General features: G+C 37.0%; 1 protein-coding gene across 1 annotated transcript; it reads left to right on the top strand.

Moving 5' to 3' along the window:
• Positions 1-488: 488 nt before the first annotated feature.
• Positions 489-11,705, top strand: LPAR4 (lysophosphatidic acid receptor 4). Its single transcript, XM_027608932.2, has 2 exons — positions 489-761; positions 10,186-11,705. Exon 2 carries the CDS (start codon positions 10,266-10,268, stop codon positions 11,376-11,378), a length of 1,113 nt encoding a protein of 370 aa, XP_027464733.1. The 5' UTR covers positions 489-761; positions 10,186-10,265; the 3' UTR covers positions 11,379-11,705.
• The last annotated feature ends 577 nt before the right edge of the window (positions 11,706-12,282 follow it).

Here is a 12,282-nt window from a genome sequence, read left to right as displayed (position 1 = left end):
ATGGTATTGTTCACTTTTGCCTTTCCCCACCTCCTGCTTATTATTATTAATATTGTTGTAATTATTTTAAAGTTGGAGCAAACATGGGCTGCTCGTAATTAAAACACTCCTCCCAGTTTGAAGTTTTGTCTCCTCCTATCCATTAGAATTGTAAAGAGATACCCGTCCTGCTGCAAAAACAGGCACACAGGCTTTCTCTGTGGATTAATTGGTCAGGAAAGACACTTTTTATATTGTTAAGTGGCACTTAAGCTGCTAATTCTTGACTGTGAAAACTGCTTTTCCTGGGCAATGCTCTTTAAGGAAAAACTTCTTCAGTCCAGTGATTGGTGACTAAGGAAACGATGGAGCACAGGGGATTGGGCGGGATCTCGGCTCCTAATAATGCCTCCTTATCCAATGAAAAGCATTTCCTATTGAGACCCCCAAGAGTTCCCCCAGCCCTCGCTCCAGCCCGGACTTTGGGCCTTTTCTTGTGTCCTGTTTGTTAAAGGCATGCCGGCTACCGCATTCAAGAGAGACATTCCTTAACAAAGAAAAGAGATAAATGTAAATAAGCTCACATTTTCAGAATGAGCGGTTTGTTGTAAGAAGCTTCGGCAGCCCAGAGTCTGTTACTTTGGGCTGGGCGAAACTTTCCCTGTAAAAAAATATGGATTAAAATATGCACTTCTAAAGTGCAAGTTGTTCATTTACATGTTTATTAGCTAATTGTCTACAGGCATGAGCACATTCTTTCATCTTGCACACTCTTTCTTGGGGTAAGTCTCTTTGAGAAAGATTTGATTTGGGCGTTTGGGGGCGGGGGGACGGCATAACAAACTTCTGCAGAATCACTGATGCTTTGAGTGTTTGGGGAAAGAAGTTAGATTTCAACTCTGAAGTGCTGAACAGGGATCCTTGTGTTGAATGGTTTAAAAAAAGCAATAATTTCTATTGTTTTGGCAATAATACTGCTTCAGTGGAAGAGATACTGGATTTTCAGGCTGTTGTTTCATGTAAATATAGTTGTCCTAAAGAGCGTCTTTAAAATCAGAATAATTTAGAAATTCTTTTGGCTAGCTTTGTATTTCTTTGGTTTACAATTGATTGTGAGCTAATGTGGTTTCTATTATGATGAGGTTTCTTTTAGTAAAACTATCTGGCGGTATGCCTTTGATTCCTAATTGATTTATGGAAAATGTGACATTTGCTATGCTGAATAATTCATGAACTTGACCATAAAAGAAGAAACATGTTTAAATGAAAAACTAATTCTGGCATAAGTTGAATTTGATATTATATGTGAAATTAATCACTGTTTTCCGAACAAATGCAATAATGTGTCATTTAAAACTTTTTGTATATGTTGGATATTTTAAAGACTTTTAGTAACAAGATCTTGTTGAACTGATAAATATTGTGTTTTAGTTATTTTGCTTTAGGATATATAGCAGTGTAATTCATCATTATTTAAGCATGGAAAAGACCAGATGAATCCAAAGATTAGAATATTTAGAGCTTGGTGGGATTATTCACTTTGCTATTTTACCAAATTATACCATTTTTCTTTTTATTTGAGTAACATGAAGACAACAATAGCCTAAGCTCCAGATTATCCAGTGGCTTTGAAACATGTTTATTTTTCAGAACAAAATTCCAAACATACCCCATTAACATAGATTGTTAATCCTTTTGCCATGTCACAGATGAAAAGTTGCACTTTTGCTAAAAAGGATGAGTTCAGCTGAAACATTTGATGGCATCTACACTCTAAAGCATTTCCTGCCAGTCAGAGATGTGAATGAATGTCCTACTGGAACAATCAGACTAGACTTTCAGAATTTGTACCCTCTGTGAGTTAAAGAGAGGAATGGGAAGATGCCTTGCAAGAACACTCAGGCCAAGCTTAGCTAAGGCTTCATTTATTCAGTTTCCTTTGAGAGAAAATACAGTGATAATTTTTGCCCTTGCTATGGTGTGGTCAGGGCCTAATTGTGTAGTTGTCTTTTTTTTTTTTTTAACTGTGTATGGTTATCATGTATAGTCTGATTTTGGCCTTCTTAAGGGGGAGGGAAAAAAACCCTATAATATATTTGTGAATTTTAGTACTGAAAATTGAGAACTTAATAGGAGGCCACCTACCACTGGAAATCCAGCCTCACTTTTAGTAGGTAAGTAATTGGTTATTAGAACAATGCATAGGTTAGGTAGTCTATTGATTCTATATAGTTATGTTCTAAAGTACTTTGGCAGAGAAGAGAGATAACTGGGGGACAGGTGGAAAAGGTTGAGGATTAAAACCTACACAATTAGAGTCAATATGCCTGCTGATATGGGCACAAAGGGAATGAGGAAAAAGAGGGCATTAGGAAGACTTTAGGATATAATGACATCTTGATCTGTAATTCTTAGCTCCTTGCACTAATTAGCAATATTTGCTTCTGAAATTAAAATAAATCTAAACTATGTATGGTAACACATGTTAGATTTATTGTGGTGAACATTTTGCAATATATACAAATATCGAATCATTATGTTGTACACATGAAACTAATACAATGTTGTATGTCAATTATACTTCAATGAAAAATAAATGAAATAAACCTAGCAATAGTTTCATTGAGTTTAATAAATATTAATTTCCTTTATCTCAGACTTTGAGGAATTATTGTTATTTTTTGCAGAAATAAATGGGAGCAGATGGAAACAACTGATAGGAGAGAGTAGCCTGTAAGGCCACTGACAATAGCATCAGTTAAAGGCTGCTGTCAATCAAAGCTGAAGGTGGAAGGAGAATAGAAACTGAGGTCCAGAAAGGGACTGTGACTTGCTATCACACAGTTAGTGATGGGGCTGGATGTGGCCATATTGAATTAATAGCAAATATGAGAACCTCTGGGTATTTGAACTTCCTAGTTTGCTTGTATTCCAAATAAAAAGAAGTTTTCTTAAAAATCTGTATCAATTGTGAAAGCCATAAAAGAAAGGAATGTTAATATTTTTGTCTTCCCTTAACATAAGCCAGTAAAATGATATTTATTTTATTTCAAAAATACTGCTTTCTGGAGGAGTGTGAAAATCAATTCTCCTTAATATTAAGGTGATTTCAAATACATTTTAGATTGTCTAATGACTTCATTTTTTTTGTTTTGTTTTGGTTCTCTTAGATTAGGGAAAAATTATTTCAGGAGAGTTAAGAGTTTTATTTACCAGTCTGCTTTGTTTAGGCCACTTTTGTTCAGAAGAGGGTGAGATGTGACCATGATGTAAGTTTGGCACTAGCAGATGATTCTACTTTATAGGCAGTAAATGAGTAGTGTTCAAATGCATGTGCTACTTGTAAGAATTCCTTTGCTGAGTATTTCTAGTTCTATACCAGTACTTTGGGCAGAGCTGTGATTTGAAGATGTTACAGAATATGCTAGGCCTAGGACATTCTAGTAGAAGCAGCAGTGGTTGTCAGTGTGCTAATACCCAGCAATTGAAGCCTTGCTCATATCACTGTAGTTTAGGGGAGAAAGAAATCCAGCAGGTTAGAGCCAAGGCAGTGTGGTCTCCACCTGTTGTTCCACTCTTCTTTCCTCTTCCCCTATCAAGGCCCCTGTCCAATAGTAACAGTTTTTGCCAGAGAAAAAGAAAAGAAAAAAAAAAAAGAACCAATATACTTTCAGGCCAAAAAATATAAATCTCCTTTGTTCAATTATTTTTAATGTAATGTATTGCCTTATGGAAGTGGATGAGGTATTTTTATGCCTTATGTCACTAGTTATCTTTAATGATTATAGGTAATACAGACTCATGGACTTTATGTTTGTTGATATAACTAATAAAATATGGCTCATCAGTGACAAGTGTGAAAAATAAAATGTTATCTGTAATTCTGTAATAAAAAAATCCAAAATATTTAGGTACCATTTTAAAATATGTTGGCTTTAATTTACTCTGATTTATATCATATAATAAATTTCTTTACCTATAATTTTGGTATATATGTTATTGGAAAGGTCTCTCCATGACACAGTATTGTGACTAATTCTATTTCATAGCATTCATTGGAGGAAATCCCTAACAATAGTATCTTCAGAAAGTTCATTGATTATCCAAGTCTTGGATAAAATTGGTGCTACATCTTGGTTTGAACTCATATTGAACTGATATATACTATTCTCCTGGTAATAACTTTCTCCAAAATTCTTAATTTCATTCTCCAACTTCTTTTTTTGTAACCAATGTTTCCAATTTATTGTAGATGATAAGACCCAAAACTCCAGAATGAATGGAGTCATTGTAATTGTTTATTGTAATTCAGATAATTTTGGTGTAGATGTATATAGCTCCTTTGATTTAAGCCCTCTGTGCCATTGGCATATACCTTTAGAGATAGGAGACATATTTTTTACTCATATTATCAAAATCAGTATCCAAATATGTCAGATGAATTGGTATGCAAATTGATAACTAATTTGCCTGTTTAAATATGTGTAATAAAGCCAAATTCCCAGTTGGCATGTATGAACCTCACAGAATTTGGAAATGCACTCTTTTAGGAACACCCAGAATGTTTCTTTTTTTCTTTTTAAAGATTTTATTTATTTATTTGAGAGAAAGAGAATGAGAGATAGAGAGCACGAGAGGGAAGAGGGTCAGAGGGAGAAACAGACTCCCCGCCGAGCAGGGAGCCCGATGCGGGACTCGATCCCGGGACTCCAGGATCACGACCTGGGCCGAAAGCAGTCGCTTAACCAACTGAGCCACCCAGGCTCCCACCCAGAATGTTTCCCAAATGGTCTGGGGCTTCTTCTGAGATGATGTTGAATCTCAAGACTCTAGACAATTTCATAATATTAGGTTGAGCAATTTCTCTGCAGTTATCTTACTCTATAACTGTTAGGGAAAATTCTACTTTAGTAGGGTTGATGCAATCTTTGGCCCCATCATGTTGAGGACTAAACAGTATTATTTTTCAAAGATTAGACTGTGTCATTAGGTGAAGGGTTAGTGGGAGACTGGATTATTTTAGTGAAAAAAATCAAGTTAATCACTGAGGATAGGATCTGCTCAGATTAGGGCCTGTGTCAACTTCCTGCTCTTCTCAAAGTGAGAAGACAAAACGGCCATAATAATCTCAGTGCAAATCAAAGTCAACATAGAGATGTGATTTTTAAAAGATATTTCTTTCATCAAAACTAAATGAAGCTTATCAATCTGAACATTTGATGCACGGGCTGGCTTGCTTGGCATGAAATGTGATAGAGATCAATTTCCCAGCTTAGTTCTGGAGTAAAATATTTACTTATGGTCTCCTCCATATTATTAATGCCATAAGAACTAAGTTGTATTTTAAAAACTATTATGAAACATCAACCAATGCATAGGAACATCAATTAGAACCATGTGTATGATGGTGACCTATGCCTGTGACTTGGTCTTTTTTTAATTTAATTTAATTTTATTATGTTATATTAGTCACCATACAGTACATCATTAGTTTTTGATGTAGTGTTCCATGATTCATTGTTTTTGTATAACACCCAGTGCTCCGTGCAATACGTGCCCTCCTTAATACCCATCACCGGGCTAACCCATCCCCCCACCCTCTCCCCTCTAAAACCCTCACCTGTGACTTGGTCTTATCTGTTAGCAGCCACTCTCATCTGAGAAGCAGCAGTCTGGACATATTCCCTATTACTCCAGCAGAATGGTTTTGATCTGTATTTTTTTGCAACATTTTTGTATTTTTTAGCTTGCTTCACTGCTAGATATTTATAGGCAAGGACACAATAGGTTTTGGCTTCCTCTGAAAACTATTGTCAGTGTTCCTAAGCTTCAACCAGAGTAGAAAGAGGAAATTCTCTGAGGATCAGAAGCACTCTGACCTGACCCAAGCTCAATAAAAACGGAGCAAGGTGGGGCGCCTGGGGGGCTCAGACCATTAAGCGTCTGCCTTAGGCTCAGGTCATGATCCCAGGACCCTGGGATCGAGCCCCATGGAGCCTGCTTCTCCTTCTTCCTCTGCCTGCTGCTTCCCCTGCTTGTACACTCTCTCTCTCTGTCAAAAATAAATAAAATCTTAAAAAAAAAGGAGCAACGTAAGAGAATTTGAGTATACTCTGCGTTCAAGGCCTTGTCTTCCTAAACTTTGGACTGTCTTCCGTAGGGAACAAAAGCAAGCCAGGCTTTCTAGGCTACTGGGAATATGCCAGGAGTTAGAACTTTGTTTTCAGTGTTATCATCTGAAAGTTTAGCATTTAGTGTCTGAAAGTTTAGCATTTAATGAAGTGATTTAGGTATTCATCTCTATAGGGCCAAAAAGCTAACTCCACTTCCTCAAAAGCCCCAAAGCCCCCAAACATGGTATATTTCATCATTATTAGAAATTTTTTAAAAATGTGAACACTACTATGAGCTGTTCAAATTGGGTCCATATGTGTAGGTCAAAGTTAAAAATTCATTGAGGGTCAAATTTCCCTTTGGTCAACCTTCAGGTGATCTGCCTCCTGCCCATTGTCAGTGAAAATACATCCACTCAGTACTCTGAACCCCCTAAGTGATTAGTTATTGGAATGATTGGATGCAAAGGTCTTTACAAGACAATAGTCCCATGCTACCTGCAGTGGAATAGTTAATTAACTGAATCAGCCTGTATTTTTTCTTCTTCATCTCATCTGAAGCTCATGTTGGCCCCTTGCCTTCATTCAGTGCACAGCATATTAGCCATTTATGAAAATCTAGTGGTTAAAAAAGTTTCTTTTAGTCAAAAGAAAGGAAGTCAGTCAGAAGAGAACTTGTTTTTTGAATATCATTGATTCTCCTTTAGAATCAGATTGAGAGTCAAATGCCTCTCTGATTTTTTAACCATAGCTCAAAGGGAGATAGTCCTTTTGAGGGCACCCTCCTGGATTGTTCTATTATGAGAAAATTGTGTAAAGGTTGAAATTCAAGGGGGGCTTTCTGAGGTATAAGGTATACATGGTGTTAGGAGAAAGATGTGTTGCTTGGTAAATTCGGCTTACCAAGAAAGACAGAGACATAAGTGTCTGGTTGTGTCAGAGAAAAGAAGGAAAAAAGATCTTCTATAATGTTTCTTTGTGATTAGGTAGGACTGAATACTGGCAAGCTCATAAAGCTACTCACAAGCCCTGTTGAATCTTCTTAGCCTCAGCTGGGAGACTCAGAGGTAATGTTTATACAGGGAAGAGAAACAGTATAGTCAAGTTACAGAGTGAACTAGTGTCTGGGTCAGAAATAGAACTCCTTGCTTCCAATGCTGTGTTAAGTCCCAGCACCACACCCTTACTGCTAGACAGCAAAGGTGCTATGTGTTCAAGCAAAGGAAAGCTATGAATAGGGCCTTAGTGACAGTTTTCCCATGCCCTGTCTTCAGGATTGAGACTGTAAAGCTTTCTTGTCTGTGGTCCTTTCTGTCCCACAGGATTTGGTTCCTCAAAGCAGCAGAGCAGAAGTGCCAGACTGCCTGTTGTTGGTATAGTGTATATGTTCTGGGAGACATAAAACTGATTGGAAAACCAGGGAGACAAATTTCACCTATTTGAAACACACCATCCTGGGTAGTACAAAATAATAGCCAGTGAGCTAGAAGCATGCTGTGTAAAAAGGTTATCAGTGGACAGAGTGGAGGGACTCTGGGTACAGGTGAAAAGACATCTATTGTGAAAACATTTTCCAAATAATCTTATTGGCAGTACTTATTGTAAAAGGCAGGTGCAAGCAGATTAGAATGAATGAAGCTTGGCTTTAATATTAGGGATTTTTCAGTCCCTTAATTTCTTTAGATTGTGTAATTACATTACAGGAATATTTTTGACTCTCTTTATTTCTTTTAACAATTAAAAAAATGGCATCCAGACTAATGGGTAGTGAGTGGTAGGTGTTAAAATTGTATATAAAGTGGTTTAAGCAGTTGAGAAGTTTGCCATTCTCTTTTTCCTTCTGCCATCCCATTGGTGAAAGAATCTGCAGAAACTTGGGTCTACAGTTCCCCAAGTGAGATATGAACCCCATTAACTGAGATTTTTCAGACTCTTCCTGTTTTTGCTGATCAGCTTCAGTGACCTTAAAACATGGTGATTGCATACTGTTCTTTCTGAGAAAACTGGAAGGAGTGAGATGAAGCAAAGTAGTAGAGAAGATTTGAGGAATTGTGAACCAGAAATACCTCCCAAGGTCCTAAGTACAAATTAGATAGCAGTACTGACCTCTCCCCAGCAAGGTCTTCTTTCACCTTTTCTTCTCATTCTCTCAATTCTTCAGTTGTAATTTCTTTGCTACTTTCTTTCCCATCTCCTCTTTTGCTCTTCTCACCTATTTTTATTTCTTCCCTGTCTGGTTTTTTCCCCTCTTGGACCTTACTTGGTCAAAGTTCTTACTATACTTTGCTTTTACATATCAAGGTTGATTGTGGCAAACATTGAGCTGGGCCTGTGGGATGAAATGGCCAAGACAGAATATGATCTTAGTGCAGTGTTAGGCTCAGGGGAGGCACTCCGTAAAGATTTTTTGAATGAGAATTGAGGAATAGCAAGTTTCCAATCTTAACTTGAGAAAAGTGACAACTCTTTGATTTACATCCCGTAAGTCATCTCTCCAAGGCCATTTCTCCCTCTAGGCACTGCAGTGAATGAATTTTTTTTTCTCAAACCATTTTTTTCCCTCAATCCAAATGCTGGTTGACGTAACTTCAGGCCTCTATATCTCAGGCAGATTCCTGCTTCCACTCCCTTCTCTGTTACATAGAGTGGCCCTTTAACCTGTTCCCTGGGAGTTGGAAGGAAAGGGTAATGTAAGGAGAAATCACTTCAGAAAAATGCCTTTAACATTTTAAAATATAATCATGTGAAAATCCATTATTGGTTATGTCAGGGAGCGAAGACCACTTTTACTCCATATCCTCCTCATTGAAAAGAATTCATTCAGCAGTTACTTGTCCATAGTGTATTAGAATTCAAGAGACAGTCCTATGACAGTTGTTAACCTAGAAAGTTAGTAAGATTTCTATATGCAATTTAGAACAATGTTGGCCCAGATACCCAACAAGGATGATTAAGTTAATGACTGCCACATGTATAAGCAGTGGCAAGCAAAGGGCAGGTTACTGATCAGATCAGAAGTATATAGTGGGGCAGGGAGATAGGCATTTAAGTCAGATCTACTTTTCACACTTCACTTGTATTCAGCCAGGAAAGGTTTTATTGATTAGGGCCATTTTAGGAGCTGAAGGCATGAAAGTAACGGACTGGGCAGTGGGAAGGGTAGAAGAAGACATCCTAGGCTAAGCATCTAGGAAGAAAAAAACTTGGAGAGGAACTACAATCTGTAAGAGGGAAACGCTGAGATTTTTATTTGAATTATCACCCTAGAAAGGCTATGTAATACCGTGAAAAATCTTTTCACCAGAAGCTTTAATCAACTGAAGGATCCTTGCTCTCTGAACTCACGTTTTAGAAGAAAAAGGTGAATCAATAATTTACTTCAGTAGTTTAGTCATAACTTCTTTAAGAGCATGTTCTGGAGGTCCCATATTGACCTGTAGGTTTGTGCAATAGAACTAATATTCAGACAATGAAGTTTACTAGTATTGGAAGAGAGACAATATAATTTAGATAAGTTTAACAATTCTTTGGTTAGGAATGAAAAACCTGAATTCTGGTTCTGACAGTACCATTTACACATTCTTCTAATTCTGACATTGTAATTCTAAATCACATAAACTTCAGTTTCTTCTTCTGTAATGTGATAAATTCCTTTCTTACCTACCTTATGGTGTTCTTATGGGAATCAAATAAAACTCATTTTTGAAAATTAAAAAATGCCATATGCATTTCAAATTATTAGTGTTGTTTTAACTATCAGAGGTCTGTTTCTCCATCCCCATCCCCCATTGCTGTTTAGCCTCCATCCCCATCCCCCCATTGCTGTTAGTCTCCCCCATTGCTGTTTAGTCTCTTATTCCTGTTCACTGCAGTGCTACATATGGTATTGCATATATTATATTGAGTGTGATCTCTCCCAATCCTGCAACATACTCTTATAGTAACTTTTAACATATGGTTGGTGCTCAAAATGTACTTGTCAAACCAGTTGAATGTGCATATTGTTTCCATTCTGGGTAGACAGGGTATCTTTTACTCCATAGAAATGAATGGAAGGCAGATTTGATTATTCATTCCATCTTGTCTCCCATAGGAGGAAAATATTTCTTACCAGTCTCTAGTCTCAAAGTGGTGAACCCTGCAGCCAGCAGGCCTTCTGAAAAAAAAAAATCAATGGGTGACAGAAGATTCATTGACTTTCAATTTCAAGATTTAAATTCAAGCTTCAGACCCAGGTTAGGAAATGCTACTGCCAATAATACTTGCATTGTTGATGATTCCTTCAAGTATAATCTAAATGGTGCTGTCTACAGTGTTGTATTCATCCTGGGTTTGATAACCAACAGTGCCTCTCTGTTTGTCTTCTGCTTCCGCATGAAAATGAGAAGTGAGACTGCTATTTTCATCACCAATCTGGCCCTTTCTGATTTGCTCTTTGTCTGCACTCTACCTTTCAAAATATTTTACAATTTCAACCGTCACTGGCCTTTTGGTGACACCCTTTGCAAGATCTCTGGGACTGCATTCCTCACCAACATCTATGGGAGCATGCTATTCCTCACCTGTATTAGCGTGGATCGTTTCCTGGCCATTGTCTATCCCTTCCGATCTCGTACCATTAGGACAAGGAGGAATTCTGCCATTGTGTGTGCTGGAGTCTGGATCCTAGTCCTTAGTGGTGGTATTTCAGCTTCTTTGTTCTCCACCACTAATGTCAACAATGCAACCACCACCTGCTTTGAGGGCTTCTCCAAACGTGTTTGGAAGACTTATCTGTCCAAGATCACCATATTTATTGAAGTTGTTGGTTTCATCATTCCTCTGATATTGAATGTCTCTTGCTCTTCTGTGGTGCTAAGAACCCTTCGCAAGCCTGCTACACTGTCTCAAATTGGGACCAATAAGAAAAAAGTGCTGAAGATGATCACAGTGCATATGGCAGTCTTTGTGGTATGCTTCGTACCCTATAACTCTGTCCTCTTCCTGTATGCCCTAGTGCGCTCCCAAGCCATTACCAATTGCTTGTTGGAAAGATTTGCAAAGATTATGTACCCAATCACCTTGTGCCTTGCAACTCTGAACTGTTGCTTTGACCCTTTTATCTATTACTTCACCCTTGAGTCTTTTCAGAAGTCCTTCTACATCAATACCCATATCAAGATGGAGTCCCTGTTTAAGACTGAAACACCTCTAACCACAAAGCCTTCCCTTCCAGCTATTCAAGAAGAGATTAGTGATCAAACAACACATAATGGTGGTGAAATGATGTTAGAATCTACCTTTTAGGTAATGAGAACTGTCTTTTTAGGTCCAGATATGGTCTTTCTTATGAATTTTCCTATGCTATGAACAAGACAGTTTGAAGCTAATGATACTGAAAATAGATTAATGTACTGAATACAGTCAGATACATTTATTTGAATGTTTATTGTGCATATGCTGTTTTGTTCAATAATTATAGGTCAGGTCTAATTACAACAACCAAAAGAGATTGCCAAACTCTTCTGCTGTGTTTTAATTTCATTGTATCACATTATATGAGTAGCCAGTGGCCTTGACATTAGTGATATGGAGATTATTTTAAAATTTTTTAAAAAGATATTTCCACTCTGGTAATATTTGGTAATTAGGTTGGGCCTATAAATATAGAACAAATTCAGGGATTATTTAAAAAAAACTTTGTGTTACTACTGATACATGTGAGTCTTTTTTTTTCCATTTTTGTATTGTCATAGAGTATATTTTAGCTCAAGAACATATTTTAGCCTAACATTATTAATAAGAAATGTGTCAAATTTAAAAGAGCTGGCAAAATTTATTGTATATATTTTGAAAGTAGAAACATAATTTGTGTTTGCCTGAATATGGATGGGAAGAAACAAAAGTAACTGGATTTACACATTTGTAGGTCCCAGCAGTGTCATTTCTTAAAAAAAAATCTTCCTTTTTTTTACACTACATTAAAATTTTCATATGAAACTTTAAATCCAGAAAGCTGCTAAATGTGTGCCCAAAATAAGTACAAAATAGAAAATCACATAAAACAACAAATATCCATTAAAAAACTAGCAACACCAATATTTTTTCTTAATTTCCAATTATCTTTCTTTTGAGAGACTGATTCTATAAAATACTCTTCATATAAAACTTTGGAGCACAATGCAGCCAGAATGCTGCTGCATTTGTGCCC

The sequence above is a fragment of the Zalophus californianus genome, chromosome X (genome assembly GCF_009762305.2).
Source record: "Zalophus californianus isolate mZalCal1 chromosome X, mZalCal1.pri.v2, whole genome shotgun sequence".
Taxonomy (NCBI): Eukaryota; Metazoa; Chordata; class Mammalia; order Carnivora; family Otariidae; genus Zalophus; species Zalophus californianus.
This window is presented reverse-complemented; position numbering and strand designations above follow the sequence as displayed.